The sequence below is a fragment of the Papio anubis genome, chromosome 20 (assembly GCF_008728515.1).
Source record: "Papio anubis isolate 15944 chromosome 20, Panubis1.0, whole genome shotgun sequence".
In the NCBI taxonomy this organism is placed as follows: Eukaryota; Metazoa; Chordata; class Mammalia; order Primates; family Cercopithecidae; genus Papio; species Papio anubis.
In genome coordinates this window covers 17170308-17194288 of record NC_044995.1, presented here as the reverse complement: position 1 = coordinate 17194288, position 23981 = coordinate 17170308, and the positions used below count along the sequence as shown (strand labels likewise).

Sequence of the window (23981 nt, the reverse complement as noted above, 5' to 3'; positions counted from 1 at the left end):
ATGGGATATTGGTGGTAATGCCTAGCCAGGGTTGAGAAGTGCTGTGAAATGAATTGAATGATGAATGAATATATGAATCAAGGTTTTTATCCATAGCCCCATGTCAGATGGTGAGAATATAACAAGCTGGTACTTAAATAGGTGGAGAGGAAAGGAGAACTTAGAATGAGGGAGAGCCGTGGTGTGTTCCAGAGTCAGCAGGAAGCCTGCCGGGACTGGGGCAAAGCATGAGTTGAAAGAGAAGTGATCACAGAGGTAAATTCTGGTAGAGTCTTGAATGCCTGTTTTCTAGTAGATCTACGGGCTCTAAGACTAAGAAGGCAGGTGCCTCCTGTCTCACTCCTACCCTCAAGTAGAACCCCACCTGCCTTATTTGTAAGGAAGGTGCTACTTTCTGGGCCTGGAGACCTGCCTCAAAGAAGGAGCTGTTCATACTCTTGTTTCTCCTCTGGTTATTATGGCCTTCCCATTCCCTGGTGTTTCTCAGACTTGCATCATCATCAGAATCACTGGGGACAGGTGACTGTTAAAATCCAGATTTCTGCCCCCTGTAGACCTACTAAATCAGAATCCTGAGGGGATGGGCCTGGGAATGAGTACCCAGGTTCTTCTGCTCACCAGGTAGTGTGAGAGGTGATGCCCTGCTGGATGATTCATTTGTTGTGAGACATGAGACACCCAAGAGTTGTAGATCCAGCTCTCCACTAACACCTCTTGTGACCTGGGTCAATCCTGCCTGACCTTCTTGGGCCTCAGGATCCCTATTTGGACAGTGAGGGGGTTGTTCTGGTACTTTCCAGGTACTTCTTGGGCTCTGAAATAATGTGTCAAAGAAGACAGAGCCTTGGGAGAGACCCAGCACATTCTTCTAGGGCAAGAGTTCTTAATATTTAGCGGGGTAGACCACTCAGAAAATCTTCCCCTCCTCCCCACTGTCCCCAAAAAGATGCATAGCTATTCCACAAACCAAATCTTGAGTTCAGTTGGTTCACTAGTCCCCAGTTAAGAGTTGCCTGTCTCCCTGGCCGGGTGTGGTGGCTCACGCCTGTAATCCCAACACTTTGGGAGGCCAAGGTAGGCAGATCACGAGGTCAGGAGATCGAGACCATTCCGGCTAACACAGTGAAACCCCATCTCTACTAAAATACAAAAAAAAAATTGGCAGGCGTGGTGGCGGGCACCTGTAGTTCCAGCTACCTGGGAGGCTGAGGGCAGAGGAGAATGGGTGTGAACCCGGGGAGGTGGAGCTTGCAGTGAGCGAGATCGTGCCACACACTCTAGCCTGGGTGGCAGGGGAGCCAAACTCTGTCTCAAAAAAAAATAAAGAAAGAAAAGAAAAGAAAAAGAGTTGCCTGTCTCCAAGCCCTTCTCTTTTTTTTTTTTTTTTTGAGAGGCAGTCTCACTCTGTCGCTGGAGTGCAGTGGTCGGGATCTCAGCTCGCAGCTCGCCTCAGGTTCCTGTCTCCTGCCTCAGTAGCTGGGACTTCTGAAACACCACCTCGCCGGCCTATTTGTATTTTTAGTAGAGCAGGTTTCACCGTGTTGCTCAGGATGGTCTCGATCTCCTGACCTCATGATCCACCGTCGGCCTCCCAAAGTGCGGGATTACGGAGAAAGCGAGCCACGGCGCCCAGCCTCCAAGCCCTTCTTTTTTTTTTTTTTTTTTTTTTTTGAGGCGGAGTCGCTGTGCTCCCAGGCTGGAGTGCAGTGGCGTGATCTCGGCTCACTGCAAGCTCCGCCTCCCAGGTTCACGCCATTCTCCCGCCTCAGCCTCCCAAGTAGCTGAGACTACAGGCGCCCGCCACCACGCTCGGCTAGTTTTTTTTTTTTTGTATTTTTTTTAGTAGAGACGGGGTTTCACCGTGTTAGCCAGGATAGTCTCGATCTCCTGACCTCGTGATCCACCCGCCTCGGCCTCCCAAAGTGCTGGGATTACAGGCTTGAGCCACCGCGCCCGGCCCAAGCCCTTCTTTAGCTTGGTCCCTTCAAACCCGGAGAGCTGACCAGTGAGGCAGATCCCTTGCTTTTTTCTGGGTTGTATCTCCATGTCCCACAAAACCAACCTTACTACTTCCTCCAGTTCTCCAGGAAAATCTTGGGTGTGGGTCAGAGCTGCCCAGTTGCCTGCTCCCTGCTCAGATAGGTCAGGTAGCACAGAGTTCACCTAGGGGAGTATGTCCCTAGCTTTGTGTTAGAATCCCCCAGGGCCTTTCTAAAAATAGTGTGAAGCCCAGGTCCTATCCCTGGAGATTTAAAGCTCCCTGGTTGACTCTTCTGTGCACCCAGTGGAGAACCACTTGTCTTGATGCTGACACTGATTCTGAGTAGGCCCAGGAAGGCGGTGAGGATACTGTTGTGTGACCTACTAGAAGTGGGGAGCTGGGGCTTATAGCTGTGGAAAGCCTGGCCTAGGTCATTGCTTCCTCTCAGGCAGCTGGGAAGGTATAGGGAATTCCTCCAGCCCGGGCAGCCAGCATCAGTTTCATGGAAGTAGGACCTGAGGCAACACCTAGAAACAGAAAAGCAATATTCAAAGGGTTCCTGGAACAGGGAAGAAGAGGTCCCGGGTTGCCCCTTGTTGTAATCCCTGTTAGTTCTCCAAGTGCTGTCTTCCCTGCCTCTTTGGAGCTAGAACAATAACTATTCCTGGCCCTCTCCTTTGCCCTGATGCTGACTTGGACCAGAAGGCTGTTCCTATGGACAGGAGGGAGGAGACTGGGTTTAGGGGAGCTGAATTCCACTTCCCTCCATTGTCCTGTAACTTCCTGGGAGACATTTCCTACATTTTCTTCCTCCTATCTTCTGAGTCAGTCCCCATATCTAGCAGGTTTAAACTCCTCCCTCTCTGGCTCATTCAGTCTGGGTGGGGAAACTGAGGTCAGGAGGGGGCAATGGCAAGTGAGTCACCAGAGCTCAGTCCTGGCCTCCACCCTCCACTTTCAGGCTCTGCTTGACAGTTCATCAAACAAATTGTGAGCCCCCTGGTCCTCCCCCGTGTCGTGTCGTGTGAGCTGGGGTGAGGCAGAGAAGGTCATGTTTAGAGCCAAACCCTAGCCCCTCTGACTGGTGCCTGAGGCTACTACAATTGTTGTACCAGGCCAGTACATAAAAATGGGTTTGCTCTTAGGGCAGTCTCATTTGGTCCCTGTAATTTGCCAGCACCCAGGGTCATGACCTGCTTAGCTCGAGTCACCTGGCCAGCTCTGCCCTGCTGCCACTATAGCCAAGGAGGACATTTATACGCACAGTCTTCCTCGACCTCTCCATGTTTGCAGAGGCCAGGTTTGCAGCTTGGTGAGAAGCAGCCATTGGTGTCATAGCATTCCCCAGCCTCTTCCCCCATCCGCCCACCTCCAGAATTTCATCATTGCTTCTTGTACATCTAGCTCCAAGGAACCAGAGATGTGTCTGTTTTTGGTAAATAACTGTGTGAAATTCCCCACCCCTGTTGGGAATCTTAACGGGAAGGCCCAGATGTTCTCTTGTACATGAACTGTTCCCACCAGCCCTGAAACAGCATGGGCTTTAGATTCAACCAGGAGCAACAACGGTAATAGTTAAAATGTACTTGAGCACTTACCACATGCCAGACACTTTGCATGATTGTCTCATTGACTCTTTACAGCAACCCTGTGAGTTAGAGGCTTTGCAGTCCCCATTGCACAGAAGAGGAGACCAAGGATCAGAGAGGTTAAAGGACTGGCCCTCAATTATATTGAGTTAGGTCGTACAGGCAGAGCTAGATTTTGAACCCAGCAAGTTTGCCTATTGAACTTGTGCTCTTACTTAGATATACTTTGCTAGGACCTGAGACAGAGTACACCACTACCTTCCAGGGGACCATCTGGGTTCGATTGAGCAGGTATTTGTTGGGCATCTGCTGTGCCTCCACTCTGGGCCAGACTTTTTCTGATCTGGGCAAGAAACTAGAAGTTCCATCCCCACCCATTATTTGTGGCCCCAGCTGGGCTCACCCCAAGGGGTCTGAGGCTGCACAAATTCCTTGGACCAGTTCCAGTACTCACTGATGCTTCTCAGTCATGGGAGGCCCGCCCTCCCCACCACCACCACACAGACACATGAACACACATTTCCCCAGAGCCAGCCTCCATTTGTCCAAAACCACTCTCTGCTTTCTCGGCGGCAGAACAAGGTCCTGCATTGAGCCCAACCCTTGGGGCTGTTCTGTCATGTCCCCTGGCAGTACCAGAGAAGAAGCTGTATCCCTTAGCCCTGGAGTCCTGGCAGTACTCTGAAGTGGGGAAAGGACTAGACAAGGCTTCTCTCTGTCCCAGATGCCTCTGGCTACGCTGCAAGGGCTAAACAACAGCGATTGAGAATGTCAGGGTAGGGCTGGAGGGGCAGGCTGACTCGACTCTACTGGAGAAGAGAGGAAAACACCCGTCATTGAGCCACAGACTGAATACTTACTGTGGGTACGCTCTGTCAGATGCTTTACATGCATCATCTCCCTACATTTTCTCAGCAGCTTTATAATGTTACTTTACAGAGGAGGAAGCATATTGCCCAGACAACTATGTGTGTGTGTTTTTGACTGGGATGCATATCGTTGACTTATTTTTATTTTTATTTATTTTCATTCTTGACTTTCTGTCCCTAATGGGAATCACTATCTTTCTTCTTTCTCATCAAGAACTGAAAACTGTAGGACTAAGTTATCAAACAGGGGTACCACAGAGTTCTTACTGTTTGATCCAGTACCAGGTGGAGTTGGGAGGGCAAGAATGACAAAAGTTCTGTGACTTCAGGAAGGCCTATTGTGCCTTGGAAAATGATCTTTAGATGTGGAGATGGCCTGAAGGACAGTTGCATAATCTTGGCAGCCGGTTCAAGTGAAGACAGACAAGGGAGTGAAGTTTCCTAGCTTTGAGTGGCAGATGCTGAAGGGGATCTGGAAAGCCAGGGAAGAAGAGAGACTTGGGACTGGAGAGATAAAAGGTTGTGAGTAAAAAGTTCCTCCCTAGCTGGGCATGGTGGCTCACGCCTGTAATCCCAGCACTTTGGGAGGCCGAGTCGAGTGGATTACAAGGTCAGGAGATCGAGACCATCCTGGCTAACACGGTGAAACCTCATCTCTACTAAAAATACAAAAAAAAAAAAAAAGCCAGGCATAGTGGCGGGTGCCTATAGTGCCAGCTACTCGGGAGGCTGAGGCAGAAGAATGGCGTGAACCCAGGAGGCGGAGCTTGCACTGAGCTGAGATTGCACCACTGCACTCCAGCCTGGGCAACAGAGCGAGACTCTGTCTCAAAAAAAAAAAAAAAGTTCCTCCCTGCTGGGCACCATGGCTCACACCTATAATCCCAGCACTTTGGGAGGCTGAAGCAGGTGGATCACCTGAGGTTAGGAGTTTGAGACCAGCCTGACCAATATGGCAAAACCCCGTCTCTACTCAAAATACAAAAATTAGCCAGGAGTGGTGGTGCGTGCCTGTAATCCCAGCTACTGATGGGGGCTGAGGCAGGAGAATCGCTTGAACCCAGGAGGTGGAGGTTGCAGTGAACTGAGATCATGCCACTGCACTCCCAACTTGAACAACAGAGCAAGACTCCATCTCAGGAAAAAAAAAAAAAAATGTACAGGCACACAGAGCCTGGGTTCAGATCTTAGCTGTGTCGCTTATGGGCTCTGTCACTTGGGGTATGTGACCTCACCTTCCCAAATCTGTTTTCTCATCTGCAAGATGAGCACGCTAAAACAAGATTAAAACAGGGATGAAAAGCAATCATATTTTTAGCCATAGTGTCTGGCACATAGTCAGTACTCAATAAACAGTATCCTTCATTCTGAATGAAAGTGTTGTATGTTATTGCTATTGTTAGTAATAGCAACAACAATAGTGGTATTGGTTCTACTATTAATTTTAACCAATACTCTAGGCATAGTATGAGTTGATGACTTTGAATGAATGGATTTAGCAGATGTTCTCTTGGCTGGGCACGGTGGCTCATGCCTGTAATCCTAGCACTTTGGGAGGCCGAGGTGGGTAAATCATTTGAAATCAGGAATTCAAGACCAGCTTGGCCAAGATAGTGAAAAAAGTAACAGGCAGGACGCGGTGGCTTACGTCTGTAATCCCAGCACTTTGGGAGGCCAAGGTGGGCGGATCACCTGAGGTCAGGAGTTCCAGACCAGTCTGGCCAACGTGGTTAAATGCCCCCTCCACTAAAAATATAAAAATTAGCCAGCTGTCATGATGCATGCCTGTAATCACAGCTACTCAGGAGACTGAGGCAGGAGAATCGCTTGAACCCCAGAGGCAGAGGTTGCAGTGAGCCGAGATCATGCCACTGCACTCCAGCCTGGGCAACAAAGTGAGACTCCGTCAAAAAAAAAAAAAAAAAAAATTAGCCAGGCATGGTGGTGCATGCCTGTAATCCCAGCTACTTGGGAGGCCAAGGCAGGAGAATCACTTGAACCTGGAGGCAGAGGTTGCAGTGAGCTGAGATCACTGCACTCCAGCCTGTGCAAAACAAAAAACAAAAACTAACAAACAGGTGTTGTCTCCAGGAAGCTTAGAGCAGCAAGCCCCAGGCCAAGAAGATGCACAGTCTTTATAGCCAGGAGTTAGGAGTTGTGTGAGATTCATTTTCCTAAGGCTACAAACAAGCAGAATTAGGAGTGTCTGTGAATTCTAGGCCACAGATTTCTAAGGGGATCATTAAGAGAAATAGGGCTACAGAAAGGGCATTTCTGAGTTTGTATGCAAGGCCAGGTGTCCATCCTTCAGGGTGGGCAGAGGAGACCAGAAGTCCATGGAACTTTTTTTTTTTTTTTAAGTCAATCCTGAAGCATGCTAGATGTCCTTGAAATCTTCAAGGCCTAAGGAACTTGGGTCGAAAGACCCTCAGATGTCTAGGTTTCCAAGACTTTCCGTATAGGTTCTTATTCCCAGCCTCTTGGTTTGCTGGGCCTGGAGATTTGGCTTGTGCCTTTAGAATATCTGTGTGTATTTGAAACGAGGGAGACACAGTGAGATACAATAACCACCATACTAGTAAAAGCAGCTAGTGTTTACTGGGGACTTACTATATGCTGTGGCCTGACATAATTCATGGCAGCCATGCCAGGTAGAAATGATTCTGGGCTCTACTTTACAGATAGAGAAAATAGAGCTCAGTGAAGTGATCACACTTGCCTAGAGTCACATGGCCAGTAAGTGGTGGTGAAGGGACATATGCCACATCTCTGCCTATTCCTTTTCATCACCCATTCCTTTGGAGTCCTAGCTCTGTCTGGTTAGAACCAGCTCCTGTGCCCATTTCCAAGACTTCACCATTAGCACATCTCTCAGAACTCCTTTGTGAGATATTTGTAAATCATCACCTTGGCTGCAGGTGTGAGCTCAGTTGCCCAAGGGTGACAGCATAGTTGGCCTCAGACCTAAATCTTTGTCTCTTTTCCCAAGTATTGGTATTCTTTGTCTTTCTCCTTGTCCTGTCAGCATTATCTCCATCTTCCACCCTGTTTAGCTAGTCACAGAAGTGCTAATGAGGTTTTTTCTTTTCCTTTTTTTTTGAGATAGAGTCTCACTTTGCCCCCAGGCTGAAGTGCAGTGGTGCAATCTCGGCTCACTGCAGACTCCACCTCCCAAGTTCAAGCAATTCTCCTGCCTCAGCCTCCCAAGTAGCTGGGATTACAGGCATCTACCACCATGCCTGGCTAATTTTTGTATTTTTAGTAGAGACAGGCTTTCACCATGTCAGCCAGGCTGGTCTCCAACTCCTGACCTCTGGTGATCCACCCACCTCAGCCTCCCAAAGCACTGGGATTACAGGCGTGAGCCACCGCGCCCGGTGCTAATAAGGTCTTTGAGGGGGAGAGTCAGACTTATAACAATTCCTACCCAAGCCTTCCTTGATGTGGCCAGCCTGGGGCCATATTCTTAGGGACCTCCCTTGTGGGTTGAAAAGGGAAACCTGGCTTATCTCCACAGGTCCTCACACAGTGGGATAGAAAGGAGAGGTCGAGATGACCATGGCATGGAACAGCCAGGGGATGCTTCCTGGAGGAAGGCAGTAAGTTAGGCCATCTACAAAAGAGAATTTGTATAGGAGGAAGGAGGTTGTTGTGGGCCAAATCCTTGAATCTCAGCCAAGGTGTGGAACTTGGATAAATACATACTGTGGAGAGAACCCCAGGAAGATGGGGAGATATCCTGAGCTGAGTCTTTATCTGGAGGAATGGGAGATGGATGGTTCCCTGGAAATGAAGGTGATGTTAGGCTAGGAGTTGTTGGACTTGAGTCTGTTGGTGCTTGCTGGTTGCCATTATAAACTCCTGGTCAGGAACATGACATCCTGTTGTGATTTAGGAAGATAAATGCATCTGGATGTATGGGATCGACTGGAAGGGGAAAATCTAGAAGCAGAGAGACCAGTTAAAAAACAATAGCAAGCATTTATTATGTTGCCAAACCACTTTCCGTTCTTTGCTAGCTCATTGAATCTCAAAGCAACACTGTGAATTGGGTACTGTAATTATCTCCAAAATTTCACAGATAATTTGGTGCCCAGTGAGGTTCAAGGTAACCTACCAAGATCCAACTAGTAAGCTGGGGTGTCTAGACCATCTGATTCCAGAGCCCAAGCTTTTAACTACCATATAGCACTGCCTTCTCCATTCAGAAAGGAGGAGACTGCTTTTTGACAGGGAAAATGGCATAGAGACCATGAAGAATGGAGAAGGGGTCATGGAGATAAAGCATGAGAGCAGGCCTGGGGGCAGGAGGAGTTCAGATTCCAGAGTAGCAAGTTTGGCTGATTGGGAGGCACTGCAGGTTTTTGAGAACAGGAGTGATAGAACGAAGAAAAATTACTGTACACCAGGTATGGTGGGCGCGTGACTGTAGTACCAGCTACTTGGGAGGCTGAGGCAAGAGGATTGCCTGAGTCCAGGAGTTCTGGGCTGTAATGTGCTATGCTGATTGGGTGTCTGCACTAAGTGTGGCCCCAATATGGTGACCTCCTAGGAGCAGGGGACCAGCAGGTTGCCTAAGGAGGGGTGAACTGGCCCAGTTCAGAAATGGAGCAGGTCAAAAGTCCTATGCTGATCAATAGTGGGACTGCACTTGTGAATAGCCACTGCACTGCAGCCTGGGCAACATAGCGAGACCCCATCTCTTAAAAAAAAACAATAAGACAAAAATTACACCAGAGGCAGGGTCAGTGTGTTTGATCTCACCTATATGAGGGATAAGGTTGGGAGTTATGAAAAGAAGATCGTTATGAAAAGGAGATTGGAGCTGAGGGAGTAGGCCATAGGCAGTGCTCTCAGGTGAACAGGAGTACCCCACCCTGGCTCTCCTAACATTTCTTCTTATCCCTTCTGTAGCCATCGTCAGCCAGTGGCAGCAGGAGTCCAAAGAGAAGGTGGTGTCCCTCCTGCTGTCCCACCTTCCCCTGCTTCAGCCAGGCAACACAGAGGCCAAGTCGGAGTACATGAGGCTACTGCAAAAAGTGCTGGCCTACTCAATCGAGAGCAATGCCTTCATCGAGGAGAGCCGCCAGCTGCTTTCCTATGCCCTCATCCACCCAGCCACCACACTGGAGGACCGCAACGCACTGGCCCTCTGGCTGAGCCACCTGGAAGAGCGGTTGGCTAGTGGCTTCCGCTCCCGGCCAGAGCCCTCCTACCATTCACGCCAAGGCTCAGATGAGTGGGGAAGCCCTGCAGAGCTGGGCCCTGGGGAGGCAGGGCCAGGCTGGCAAGACAAGCCACCCCGGGAAAATGGACATGTGCCCTTCCACCCGTCCAGCTCAGTGCCGCCAGCCATCAACAGTATTGGGAGCAATGCAAACACAGGTAAGTAGTCCTTACTAGGAGCTATTTTAAGAACATTATACATATAAACTCAAGATTCAAAGCGAGGCAGTCTGGCTGTAGAGCTCATACTCTGAACTACTATGCTACACTACCTCCACCAAAAAGTATCCCTCCTGGAGATGCTCAGCCCTCACGAAGGGGAGGGGCCACCCATGCAGGGTGCCTATAAATTTCTGTCTCTTAATACCTTCTGTGCTCCCCATCGTGGGGACCTCAGCAGCCATTAAAGGACCAAGATTGAACAGTGTTGATAGAAGTTTGGACCAAAAGAGGAAAAGGAATTGGACATTCCAAGTAGAAGGCACAGCATGAAATAAGCACAGGGGTGGAACATTAGAGAGGACAGTATACAGACGGATCTGACTGGGGCGGATTTGAATGAGTAATAAGAGTAGCAGAGACTTGTGCTTACTGTGTGCCTATCCCTCTGCTAAGGACTTCATGCGGAAAGGGAGGCAGAGAGGCAAAAGAAGTGACTTGCCCAAGATCACACAGAGGCGACAGAGTCAGCATCAGGATTTGAACTCAGGCCTGTCTTTACCCTCAGACCTCAGTGTGTGAAGGCCACATTCTGGGGGGCATTGAAGGACAGGAGAAGCTTTTGGATTCCAGGCAGTTGCAGGAAACAGGAAATCATTAAAATATTTTTGAGTGGGGAGCAAGGATTGGCCTTTGAGGGCAGGCAGCTTGGGTTTGGGGTGCTGCCAAAAACAGATCAGGATTTCTTGGAGAGTGCAAGGCCTTGGAACTCCGGCTGGCATTCTTGTTTTTGTCATTCTCATGCTGTGGCCAGCCTCCACCCCAGTGCAGAGCCAAGCAGGGCTCCTCAGGAACTGCACGATCATTCCAGTCAGGGTAATTTCCTGCCTCTCAGCCTCGCCTGCCCACTTCTTGGCTGAGAAGGGAGAAAGAAGGAGGCCAGAGACACCAAAACAGGCAAAAAGGCCTGTCTTGAGGATTCCCCAGTCCCCCAGGGCCCAGAGTGTGCCATGTTCCCCAGGAGTGCTGAGTGGGGACAGAAGCCAGGGCTGAGGGAGTCTAGAGGCTGAAGAACTCCTGGAAAGAGGGCCCCGATACTCTGGGGTAGGGCAGAAACTTATTAGGGGTGGGCCACTGCCTTGCCCTGTCCCTCAGGTGACTTCCTAGCCAGGAGCATCAGTGTTGTCACAGCTGAGGGAAGATGCTCTGGGGCCTGCAGCAGGCTAGACCTCCTTCCTGTGCTGGGTGTCACTGTAGCACTGGCAGGAACCCCAGCCTTTCCATCAGAAACAAGGCTTGGGCTCTGTCTCAGCCTGTCAACTCCCGTGGGAACTGGAGCAAAGGGCTTCAGCTCCCTGGGCCTTGGTGTCCTCACCTACCCAGGGTGAGGCTCGTTGGCTTTGTTTCATTTCTTTTGGCTAGGCTGACTTGGGGTACTTCTGGATGTCATAGGTGGAGCTCACAGGCCCTCTTAGCACCCTTTTGTCCTTTATCAAATCATCAAACTTCATTGGAAGGACTTGTGTATGTCATGCTCTGTGCCTGATCATGGGATTGCAGAAGTAATTGGGCTGGGCTGCCATTCTCCATGGACCCACAGTCCAGTGCAAGAGGGAGGCTAGCGAGAAGGGCAGCAAGCGCCAGGCCTGTGGCAGCAGCAGAGGGGTACGTGACCAAGGCATGAAGGGAGAAGTGGCTGATGGAGAAGAGTTGGAGAGGTGAGCAAGGCAGAGGGAAAAGCACAGATAAAGGTCTGGGAGCTCATGGGAACCTGCCCTGTCTTGGGAGTGGTTAAAAATCATGTTGGAGGCCGGGAGTGGTGGTTCACACATGTAATCTCAGCACTGGGAGGCCAAGGCGGGTGGATCACCTGAGGTCAGGAGTTCAAGACCAGCCTGAGCAACATGGAGAAACCCCCGTCTCTACTAAAAAAATACAAAATTAGCCAGGCGTGGTGGTGGGTGCCTGTAATCCCAGCTACTTGGGAGGCTGAGGCAGGAGAATCGCTTGAATCCGGGAGGCAGAGGTTGCAGTGAGTCGAGATCACGCCACTGCACTCCAGCCTGGCGACAGAGCGAGACTCTATCTCAAAAAAATTAAAAAAATATATATATACACACACACACACATATATGTACATATACACACACGCACATATATAAAAACACACACACACACATATATATATATATTAGCCAAGCGTGGTGGTGGGCACCTGTAGTCCCAGCCACTCGGGAGGCTGAGGCAGGGAGAATTGCTTGAACCTGGGAGGCAGAGGTTGCAGTGGGCCAAGATCACACTGTTGTACTCCAGCCTGGGCGACAGAGCAAAACTCCATCTCAAAAAAAAAGATCAAGTTGGATTCCTTTGCCAACCTCAGACTTGGGATGCACAGAGGGTGTGGAGCATCCTGCAGAAGAGGACCTGGGATCACTCTGAGTCTCCAGGCCTCATGAGGGGCCAGTTTGGGCTCACTGCAGAAAAAAAATGGGAGGTAGTGAGGCCCCATAACGGGGTTGTTGAGGAAGCAGCTTACGTGCTTCCTTCGTTACAAGATATAATGATGTTTAAGATGGGACAGGTTCCTGCTATCATAGGTCTTCTATTCTAGCAGGGGGTACAGTTAATAAGGAAACAAACCAGCTCATGCCTGTAATCCTAGCACTTTGGGAGGCCGAGGTGGGCGGATCACGAGGTCAGGAGATGGAGACCGTCCTGGCCAACATGGTGAAACCCTGCCTCTACTAAAATACAAAAAAATTAGCTGAGCGTGGTGGCAGGCATCTGTAGTCCCAGCTACTCGGGAGGCTAAGGCAGGGGAATTGCTTGAACCTGGGAGGCGGAGGTTGCAGTGAGCCAAGATCGCACCACTGCGCTCCAGCCTAGTGACAAGAGCGAGACTCCATCTCAAAAAAGTAAATAAATAAATTTTGTAGAAAGTAAACAAATAACTTGATAATTTCAGGTTGTGATAGGTGCTGTGAGAAAGACAAGACAGTAATGTGATAGAGTGACTGAAATTGGGGCAGCAGAGGTGGGCAGTGACTTCAGATTAAGGGTTTAGGGTAGGCTTCAGAGGAGGTGAGACTTGAGGGAGCCACCTGCTAAGATCAAGAAAGTAAGAAGAAAGAGCGAGTCTAGAAGTCCTGAGGCTGGAATAGCCTTGAGTGTTTCAGGAACAAAGGGGAGTTTGGGAGGAGTTGAAGGCTAGAGAGGCATGAACCAGGTGGTGGGTTGTGGGAGGGGAGAGTTAGAGAGGAGCAGGGACCAGGTCCTGCATGGCCTTTTAGGCATGTGAAAGCATTTGTATTTTGTTCCCCCTATGAAAGGAAGTCACAGGGAGTTGAGCAGGAGTCAAGCTCGGTCACATTTGCATTTTTAGAAGGATCTTTATGGCTGCTGTGAGGGGCGTGGACTATAGGAGGCAAGAATGAAGGCAGGAAACCAGTAAGGAGGCTATGGCAGTAATTCCTGCCAGGGGCACTGGTGGCTTGAGCCAGTGGAACTGGAGAATTTCAGGAAAGTGGCTGACAGCTTGCTGATGGGTTGGGTGTTGGAGGTAAGAGAATGAGGTATATCTGGTAGGTAGCTCCCCTTGGACCCCAGGTCCCTTCCTCTTGGCAGATTACGGGGCCAAACTGCCATCCTGGCACTGACGGCAGGGGGATGGTCTCCTGTGGTTGGGTCTCCAGCCTAATTTTTTGCTTTTCTCCCACTCTGGCCAGGTCTCCCCTGCCAAATCCACCCTAGCCCGCTGAAGCGCTCCATGTCACTCATCCCTACAAGCCCCCAGGTCCCTGGTGAGTGGCCGAGTCCAGAGGAGCTTGGGGCCCGGGCTGCTTTTACCACGCCCGATCACGCACCCCTCTCGCCCCAGAGCAGCGTGGCCTCCTCTGGCAGTGAGCAGACAGAGGAGCAGGGCTCCAGCCGGAACACTTTCCAGGAGGATGGCAGTGGCATGAAAGGTACACCGGGGACAGCAGCACCAAGACCCTTTTCCAGGGGCTTCTGCAGAGCTTAGAGGACAGAAAGGAGCTGTAGCAGACGCCTGCCTACCCCTCTGAGGAGGGGACATGTCTGAAGGGAGTAGATAGTCCCTGCTTTTAGGGCTCAAGACTAGGCAGAGAGACCCCACATCTACCCTAACAAGTTCTGCTCTGACTGGGGAGGAGCCCCGTCTTCGCACACCCCAGTCTGACAAGGAAGTCAGGACACAGCTAACTGATGGAACAGAGGTTCCAGGAAGAGTTTTGGAGCAATCAGTGAGGTCATCGTGGTATACATCCAGCCGAGCAGCTCAGAACGGTCAGGTGTCCTTCCTAGGGAAGGCTGCCTCAGAGGGTCTGGCTAGGCAGATGAAGAAGGAGCTGATGGAATCTTAGCTCCCCGCAACCCCCTCCCAATTTTTTCCATCTTTTGAGGCTTCCTGTGGGTTTAGCCCCACAACTTTTCCTTTACCCTAGTAATCAGGGCCAAACTCCTGACCTTTCACTCTCCCTCCTTTTCCAAAGATGTGCCCTCATGGCTCAAGAGCCTCCGCTTGCACAAGTATGCAGCCCTCTTCTCACAGATGAGCTACGAGGAGATGATGACACTGACTGAGCAGCACCTGGAGTCTCAGGTGAAGCCAAGGGGACCATCAGGGAGGTGTTGGGGGCAGCGCTATTTTGCATTCCTTGCAGCCCAAGCCTCCTCTATCTCCTTGATCTCTATTTGGGTACCTGCAAATATCTCAGCCTCCCATCTCTAGCTTCCTGTCCCCTTCTGCCCTTGTCACAGAATGTCACCAAAGGTGCCCGCCACAAGATAGCCCTGAGTATCCAGAAGCTGCGTGAGAGACAGAGCGTCCTCAAGTCCCTAGAGAAGGTGAGAACTTGGTATCTGCATCTTCAAGGCCAGCCAGCCACTTGGCGGTACCAGTAGACCACAGGCCCTGAGTTGGCCTCCCGACTCCTCGGGTCTGGCCTCTAATAGCCCCAGCCCTAGGGACCCAGACTCCAGGGACCACATGCAAGCTGGCATCAAAAGGCTCACTTGCTGGTAGCTAAGAGGCTCCCCTCCCTGTCTGTCTTGGTGGTTCTAGAATCTGTCTTTTGACTCTACACCTTCTCTCCACTTTTGCTTTTCCATTTCTTGCTGGTCTTTCTGGTAGAGCAGAGTGTCTCTGTCTATACAATCTCTCTTTCCATTTGATTGTTTCTAAACTCATTTTCCTTCCACATCTGATTTGATTTGATCTGATTGATTTGTGTTCCTCATTCCCTTTCCTTGCCACTGCCTTCTGTTTGTATTTTTCCCTGCTCAGTATCTAGATCTGAATCTCTGATTCTATCCTTGGTGGGTTCCGAAGACTCCAACATTAGACTGGCTTTTCGTGAGTTTTGTAGGACTTCACCTTCATGGGAAAGAGGAAATGTTTGTGAGCTTGCAATACCCTTACATGCCTTCTCTATGTGCTGGAACCCAGGGTCCTACCCAGTCTTCTGCAAGCCGTGTCTGACTTTCTGTGTAGATACTCTTTGTCTCTCATTATAGGGTCTGCATGTGACCCCAGCCTGTGTCCTCCCATGCAGGATGTACTGGAAGGCGGGAACCTGAGAAACGCTCTGCAGGAGCTGCAGCAGATCATCATCACTCCCATCAAGGCCTACAGTGTCCTCCAGGCCACCGTGGCTGCTGCCGCCACCACCCCTACTGCCAAGGATGGGGCCCCGGGGGAGCCATCACTGCCAGGTGCTGAGCCTCCCCTAGCCCACCCCGGCACTGACAAGGGCACTGAGGCCAAGGACCCTCCAGCTGCGGAGAACTACCCACCTCCACCAGCTCCCGCTCCCACCGATGGCAGTGAGCCTGCCCCGGCTCCCGTCGCTGACGGAGACATCCCCAGCCAGTTTACACGGGTGATGGGCAAAGGTGAGACCAGCCACAGCCTAGCAGGAAATCCTGAGGCAGAAAGCCAAGTGAACTCAAGCACCAGGGATCAAATCCAAGTTAGATGTTGGGAGCAGGGCTTTATAAAGCCTGCTGGAGACTGGAACACTACAGAGAGTAGCCGAGACAGGGTGACAAGGCCCCTTGCCCTTGGGCATGTCCAGGCTAATGGTGGATAACAGCTCTTCCCCTCAAAGTGTCTCCAGGCTGAGCAGAAATGGGGCAGTGTGTCAAAAGAAATTCCATGTAGTAAAGGGTGAGCAGTTGAGGGGAGTCCATTGATTTCTCTCAGAGGAGACCGAAGTCCAGGGGATGGGGATGGTGAAATTTATCACAGCTTCAGCCTTTCCTAAAGCAACATGACGTAGCAGACTTTACGCTTGGATCCAGATTGATCTGGATCTGAATCTGGACCTGGGGCAAGTGACTCAACTCTGAGCTTTAGGTTTCTCAGGCTAAAAATGTCTGTAGTGACAAGATTGTATAAGGCACTATGTTGTATATCCTCATGATAACCTAAATACCATGGCTAGCACTTAATAGTTGGTACTTACCCAGCCTGAGTCTCCTGTTCCTTCTTGTGCACGAGCCAGCTGGAGGCTGGAACATGGCAGAGGGCATACTAGGGGCTAACCTGCCCTTTCTCATGTCCCCCAGTGTGCACCCAGCTGCTGGTGTCCCGACCAGACGAGGAGAACATCACCAGTTACCTCCAGCTCATCGAAAAGTGCCTGACTCATGAGGTAAGGCCTTCCGTAGCATGCTCAAAAAGGGAAAGGTGGCCAGGTGTGGTGGCTCACGCCTGTAATCCCAGCACTTTGGGAGGCCGAGGCGGGCGGATCATGAGGTCAGGAGATCGAGACCATCCTGGCCAACACGGTGAAACCCGGTCTTTACTAAAAATACGAAAAATTAACCAGGCGTGGTGGCGGGTGCCTGTAGTCCCAGCTACTCGGGAGGCTGAGGCAGGAGGATGGCGTGAACCCGGGAGGCATAGCTTACCGAGATGGTGCCACTGCACTCCAGCCTGGGCGACAGAGTGAGACTCCGTCTCAAAAAAAAAAGAAAAAAGGAAAGGCTGCCCCATCATTCTCAAGACCATTGTGTTGTATGTGGCCCACAGGGCCTTGCCTGACCTGGTACATATATGCCAGCCCTTCCAGTCTTGTATCTTTCCAGTGTTGGCTTTAGAGGCTTCTTCTCAGAACCCTTGTACACACTCTTCCTCTTTTTTTTTTTTTTTTTTTTGTTGTTAATGGAGACGAGGTCTCACACTGTTGGCCTGGCTGGTTTTGAACTGACCTCAAGTGATCCTCCCACCTCAACCTCCCAAAGTGCTGAGATTACAGGTGTGACAATTTTCTTTTTTAGAGATGGAGTATTGCTTTATTGCCTAGGCTGGTGTCGAACTCCTGGCCTCAAGTGATCCCCCTGCCCTGGCCTCCCAAAGTACTGGGATTATAGGCATGAGCAACCATGCCCAGCCCGTACATACTCTTTATCAGGAACAGTGTTCCTTCCTCCTCTAGCTATCAGTTCAAAACGTTTATACCTCAGGGACACCTTTACCAACCCCTCATTTTTATTTAGGTTTCTTTTGCTTCCTGTTCTTCTCCCTCAGGGAGGGATAATTTGTCATAGTTATCGTTATGTATGTATCTTTCCCTCACAGCCAGACTGTAAGCTCTCTGGGCATGGTCACCTCTGCATCCCAGAATTGCTTGGCACAGGCACAGAGTAGATGAGCAATAAATCTTTTTTTTTTTTTGAAACAGAGTCTCACTCTGTTGCCCAGGCTGGAGTGCAGTGGCACGATCTTGGCTCACTGCAACCTCCGCCTCCCAGGTTCAAGTGATTCTCCTGCCTCAGCCTCCCAAGTAGCTGGGATTACGGGCATGCACTACCATGCCCGGCTAATTTTTGTACTTTTAGTAGAGGTGGGGTTTCACCATGTTGTCCAGGCTGGTCTCGAACTCCTGACCTCAAGTGATCCACCCGCCTCGGCCTCCCAAAGTGCTGGGGTTACTGCATGAGCCACTATGACCGGCCAGGCAGTATAAATTTGAACAAATGAAGACCGGAAGGGAGGTCTGAAAGAAACATCACCCTCTCTGCTTCACCCGTGCCCTGCCAATTCTAGGCTTTCACGGAGACGCAGAAGAAACGGCTGCTATCCTGGAAACAGCAAGTGCTGAAGCTCCTCCGGACATTCCCACGCAAAGCCGCACTAGAGATGCAGAACTACCGGCAGCAGAAAGGGTAGGCAGGTGGCCAGGGTACAGGGTCCTGGCCTCCACAGGCCTTTGCTGGCTAGCAGATCGTGCTTAGAGGGGTGATTGTGTTCTGGGCTGGGAATCCAGTTTTATTCAGTCACTGAGTGACTTTCCCAGAAGAAAATTTCCCACTAGAATAGGATGCCGAGCTGGAAAACAACACATGCCCCATGAGCAGGCCCCTCATATGTACCTTGCTCCTCACCTGTATACAGAGGGCCTGGAAGTCCCGTCTTAGACCAGACAGATAACAGAAATGTCTCCCTTGAGAATTGAAGTTTGGAGAACTGTTTTGAGTGGACAGTGAGGAAACCCTTGTATACTTCCCATCTCCTTCCGGGGGGTACTCTTGGGACAGATGGGGACAGAATGTGTGATGGAGGTTTATGTTCTCTCCTACCACTTGGGGTTGTTGGGGAAGGTGAGGAAGAGGTAGACAGATGGGCCCCATCTACATAAATTAACACCCTGCCTTCTGCTCTCTCACAGCTGGGCGTTCGGCTCCAACTCGCTCCCCATAGCTGGTTCTGTGGGGATGGGAGTGGCCCGGCGTACCCAGCGGCAGTTCCCAATGCCTCCCCGGGCCCTCCCACCCGGCCGGATGGGCCTCCTGAGCCCCTCGGGCATTGGAGGTGTCTCCCCTCGACATGCCCTCACCAGCCCCAGCCTTGGAGGCCAGGGCCGACAGGTAAGCTGACCGGAAGCAGGGGCCATGGCCTCCTGGGGTTGGGGTGGCAGTACCTGGGATGTGTATGTCTGTATACTCTGTGTCTGGACCCAGCTTAGAGGTGGCAGGGGTGGGAGTGGGAGAAGGCCTGTACCACCTCCACCACTCTTGGGTCTGGGCCTCTTCCCCACTCACTACTTTCTCTCTTCCTGGGAACTGTGTAGAACCTGTGGTTTGCCAACCCTGGAGGCAGCAACAGCATGCCCAGTCAGAGCCGCAGCTCTGTGCAGCGCACCCACTCGCTCCCGGTCCACTCGTCACCCCAGGCCATTCTCATGTTCCCTCCAGGTGAGGTGCCCCACCCTTGGGACTCTGCCTGGCCAACACCCTGAGCTGACCTCTCTCTCCTCTCCTGGGTCTCCTGTCCACTGTTCCTTCCAGACTACTTGGGCACCTCTCCCCATACCTTGCAACACTCTACACCCATCTCGCCCAATTGTGGGGGATTGTTTTCCTCCTCTGCTTCAATTCATCTCTCAGGTTTTGCCCCTACCCCTCTGAATCATCATCTCTCACCCCTTACTCCCACCCCATCTCATGTTTCCCCCCCTCCATGTCATAATCTTAGTGTCTGTGTTGGTCTCTGTCATCATCTCTTTCTTTACAAGATCATTGAATACTCAATTTAGAAGGGGTTGAGGGGATGGGACAGTTAAAAGTATGAGATTTCTGTGGAAGGGAGTCCTGCCCATCAGCCTACCAGCATTCTTTCACATGCCAGGTGACCACACAGGAACCAGTGGACTTCACCTCTTAGAACAGGTGTTTGAAGTGAGAGGGCTGTTTGACCTCTGCTTACAGACCATCCTGGAGATGGGAGAGCAGAAGTTGGGCCAAGTGCAGGCACAGTAACTCACATCTGTAATTTCAGCACTTTTGGGAAGCTGAGACAAGGAGATCGGTTTCAGACCAGCCTGAACAACACGGCGAAACCCCATCTCTACAAAAAAAAATACAGAAATTATCTGGGCATGGTGGTGCACACCTGTAGTCCCAGCTACCCGGGAGGCTGAGGCAGGAGGATCATTTGAGCCCAGGAGGTCAAGGCTGTAGTGAGCAGAGATCGTGCCACTGCACTGCAGCCAGGGCAACGGTGAGACCCTATCTCAAAAAGACGTTGGGCCAAGTTGGTGAAAGGAAGATTAGAGATTTGCTAGCCACAGGTCCCTGCCCTGCTCAACAAGTGAGGGGTTGACTCCTCCACATGGTGCTGGGCACTGGGACTGCAGAGACAGATAAGGCTGGTCTGGAATGGGCTGACTAGAGAGAGCATGGATTTGCAGAATTCATGTCATAAACTGCCAAGTCAGCCAGGAGTCTTACTTGATGAGGTTGTGTGGACAACCATCTGTTGAGGCCATGGGAACCCATTCATCATGTTCATCCTAGCAGAGGGCTTGACACACATCTGTAAATGATCTTAAACAAGCAGGTGGATGAACCGCAGGAATGAACAAGAACCATTCTCTTTACCAGTAAGCTATGTCCCAGGCTTTGTCAGACAGCTCTCCTGCACTGATTGACTCCTCCCAACTGTATGTGTAAGGACTCTGATGTTATTCATCAGTCAGCAATCTGAGACAGAAAGGTTTTGCCCAAGTTTAAAAAAAAAAAATTTTTTTTTTTTTTTTTGAGACAGAGTCTCGTTCTGTCGCCCAGGCTGGAGTGCAGTGGCCAGATTTCAGCTCACTGCAAGCTCCGCCTCCCGGGTTTACGCCATTCTCCTGCCTCAGCCTCCCAAGTAGCTGGGACTACGGGCGCCCACCACCGCGCCCAGCTAGTTTTTTGTATTTTTTTTTTTTAGTAGAGACGGGGTTTCACCATGTTAGCCAGAATGGTCTCGATCTCCTGACCTTGTGAGCCACCCGTCTCGGCCTCCCAAAGTGCTGGGATTACAGGCTTGAGCCACCGCGCCCGGCCAAAAAAAATTTTTTTTTTTTTTTAGGAGAGACAGTTGGGTGATCTGATGCGACATGAGCTCAGGGTTCGGAGGGAACAGTGATGAGAGAGGTGAGGGTGGAGATGGGAGCTGGGTCATCTAAACCCAGGTAAACAGCTCGGACTTTGTGCTGATGGTAGTGAGGAGTCAGGGAAGGGTTTAAGCAGTGTGGGGTGGGGTCAGGTCTGCCCAGGGAGGTGGGTGGTTTCCCAGATGCCAGAATAGGAGGCCCTTTTGAGAAGTGTGGTTTGAGGACAAGTCCCATGGTTGTTGTCCTACTTTGCCCCCACCTGCCCAGCCTGCCTGGATCGAATCCTGCCCGGATCGAATCCTGCCCAGAGGAGCAGGTCCAAGTGGGGACAGGAAGGGTTTTGATTTAGCTTTTGCACGAAGTACAGAGCAGGTCTTCAATCAGGGAGCCTTGGGGGCTGCCCAGTGTCCAGGGCAGATGCCCAGACTGCTCAAGACAGTATGCAGTCTGTGTCCAAAGTAGTCACAGCAGGCTGTGTGTGGCCTCCAGGAGCTCCTTCAGTTTCACTTCCACTGTCTGCAAGTCAGGCATTTTCTGTATCACCAAGCCTCTGCCATTGCCATTGTCTCCTCTGCCTGTTGTGTGACATGCTCGCCTCTCTCCCTGTCAACCTCCTCCCCTTCCTCCCTCTCCCCCTCCATCTCTCTTGCTCCCTTCCCATACCAGCATCCTTTGTCATCCCAGCTTTCTTCACCCAAGTCCAGTCGGTCCTTACCACCCCCATTCTCCTCTCTCCCAACCAGACTGCCCGGTTCCTGGGCCTGACCTGGAGATCAATCCCACTCTGGAGTCTCTGTGTCTGAGCATGACAGAACACGCCTTGGGTGGTGAGCATTTCCTCTTTCCCTGACCCAGCTCCCACCTACCCAGCGTCTCTTCCTCTGAACTGAGCAACTCAGAGTCATCCTGAGGGGTCCCCAGGGGAGGCCAGACTCCAGGGAGGGCCTGACCGGGATGACAGGCTACCTGAGTGCCTTTTCTTGGGCCTCCCTCCAGCTCCTGATCTTCCTCCCTTCCTCCCTTTCTTACCACAGATGGGACAGACAAAACCTCCACCATCTGACGGGACCCACAGCCCAGCGCACCCATAGGCTCCCTGGGCGGCGGGCGGGGGCCAACCCCCAACAGGCTTCTCCGCGACAGCGAGAGGGTGGGCTGGCTCAGCTATATATTCTAATATTTTTCTACTCTCTCACCCTTTTAACTTTTGTTTAACATTGGCACATGCCTTGCTCACTCCCAGGCCCGTCGAGGGATCTCTGCTGAGGCCCGGGGAGTTGGGGGCAGCCAGGATAAAGGGGGCAGGGACTGGCCAGACTGCCTGCCTCTCTCCTTTCCTTCTTCATCCCCACCTGGTCCCATCCCACCCCTGCCTCCTCCAGACCGCTGACCACCTGCCTCTCCCCAAGGGAGCAGACTCCCCAGAGACAAACTGACCACTACCTTGTGGAGCCTGCTCAGAAACATTTGATATTTGGGGTGACATGAGCAGGGCAGAGAACCTGCCCTCCAGAATGTTATTGAGAGGAGCTGGGGAGAAGGGAGGGGAGCAAGGAGAGGAAGCCCTCTCTTCTCTCCCTCCTTCCCCTTTTCCATTCCCCACATTCTCCAAGGACAGGAGCCACCTTCTTCTCTCTCACCTCCTTTGGCCCTGTTCACCAGAGGTTCTCTATGATTAATTTCTTAGGCCTATTTAAGATACATATTTATATAGTTCTTAACGGTTTTTCTCTGATCATTTCCTCTCATTTTTAGAATCCCCAGGCCTCTCTCTGAGCCAAGACAGTGGCAGGGGGAGCCTGAACTTTATGAGGGGAGAGGGCAGAGCCCCCTCCTCCAGACCCCCAAGCTCTAACCCATTTTCCTCCAGCCCTGGCTCCCCAGATGAAGAGGTTGGAGGTGGGCAGCCAGGGTGGCCAGTGAGGTCAGGAAGTCTGTTGCCTTAACGTCCCCTTCCCTATGAACACACACCCTTCTCCGCTCCCAGGTCTGGTTGGTGATACTTGGGAGTCAGGAATAAGGGAAAGGGGATTGTTTGGTTTTTGGGTTTTTCCCTAAGCCCCTCCCTTTTCTTTTAGCCTTTCCCCTTCCCCCATTATGTCATGACCTCACTTAAGTGGAACACTATATCATAACCCAGAGATTTGTCCCAGTCCCAGAGTCTGACAGACTGTCTGGTCCCTATTCCTAATGAGGGGTTGTGTTGGGGCCCAGGTGGAGGGAGGGGATTTGGGGGTTCAGACTGCGGGGAAGCCAGGGTCTCCCTCTTCAACGCCCTCCTCCCCCTCAGCCCACCCTCCCCACTGGGACATTCTCAAGCTTTTCACACCGAAAAGGAAAAAAAATGTTATTTTTAGATACATTTTATGAATAACTTTTGTTATGAATATGGCTGGTAACCATTGTGTATGTTATTAAAGATACAAAATGTTGGGAAAAAAACAAAAAACCAAAAAAAAAAATTTTAAAACCACCACCCTCCCTGCACTATCACCCCATTCCCCAGACCTTCTTGCCCCCACCCTCCTGGTCTGTGGACCTCCCTCTGCTCTGAGCCCAGGGAGGGGGAAGAAGCCAGGGGGTAAGGGTGGCCCTGGGAACCTGGCTCTGGGTCCCCACTTCCTCTCCCAGTGCCGGGCTGGGTGGGGTGTCAGGTTTATTTATGTACCTCTTGCACACTCATCAACCTATGCAAGTCCCCCACCCCGGCCCTCCATGTTTCTGTGCCTTTGCTCATCCCCTCAATCTCCCAGGGCTTCTCCAGTCCCCCTCCCACTAGCTGCAGGAAGTGGGATGGACGGGCCACCTCGTTTGGAATCAGCAGGGTGTCCCTCTTATGGGACCCTCCCCTCTCCCCAGCCTGTCCTGTCTAGTTCACTCTCCATCAGGGTGAGCTGACTGTGCCTGGCACTGGGAGATGGTGAGGGACACCGTCTCACACACACAGGGAGGCAAGAGCTGCCCCCCACCCCACCTGACAGCAGAGTGTGCAGGACGCAGGCGGCCCCACTCTGATGGGCAGGACCCTGACCCTCTCCCGCTCCAGCCCCCTCCCCAGGCCCTCCATGATTTCGCCCTCCCTACCCACTTCTGTCCCCAGCCCCACTGGCAGAATCAGCTTTGAGTAACTGTACAGTTTTTCTCGCTGTTGGAGAAGACTTATTTGTTGGAGTTTCACTTGTTTAATGGTCTGGGCTTATTTTGGAAAAAAAAAAAAAAAAAAAAAATTCTGACCTTCGTTGTGCTACATTTTGTG

The 23981-nt window shown here is 51.3% G+C and overlaps 1 protein-coding gene across 3 annotated transcripts in view; it reads left to right on the top strand.

The window, feature by feature from the left end:
- SAMD4B (sterile alpha motif domain containing 4B) overlaps nucleotides 1-23958 on the top strand; it is a 42044-nt gene extending 18086 nt beyond the window's left edge. For all 3 annotated transcript variants that reach the window (XM_017952428.2, XM_009194435.2, XM_031659479.1), the window contains 11 exons: nucleotides 9354-9824; nucleotides 13550-13789; nucleotides 14336-14445; nucleotides 14604-14690; nucleotides 15398-15737; nucleotides 16413-16498; nucleotides 17896-18014; nucleotides 18518-18716; nucleotides 18920-19043; nucleotides 21469-21552; nucleotides 21760-23958. In XM_017952428.2, coding sequence (XP_017807917.2) covers nucleotides 9354-9824; nucleotides 13550-13789; nucleotides 14336-14445; nucleotides 14604-14690; nucleotides 15398-15737; nucleotides 16413-16498; nucleotides 17896-18014; nucleotides 18518-18716; nucleotides 18920-19043; nucleotides 21469-21552; nucleotides 21760-21788 — 1889 coding nt within the window. In that variant the 3' untranslated portion in view covers nucleotides 21789-23958. The remainder of the gene's footprint in view (nucleotides 1-9353; nucleotides 9825-13549; nucleotides 13790-14335; nucleotides 14446-14603; nucleotides 14691-15397; nucleotides 15738-16412; nucleotides 16499-17895; nucleotides 18015-18517; nucleotides 18717-18919; nucleotides 19044-21468; nucleotides 21553-21759) is intronic.
- Nucleotides 23959-23981: the final 23 nt, after the last annotated feature.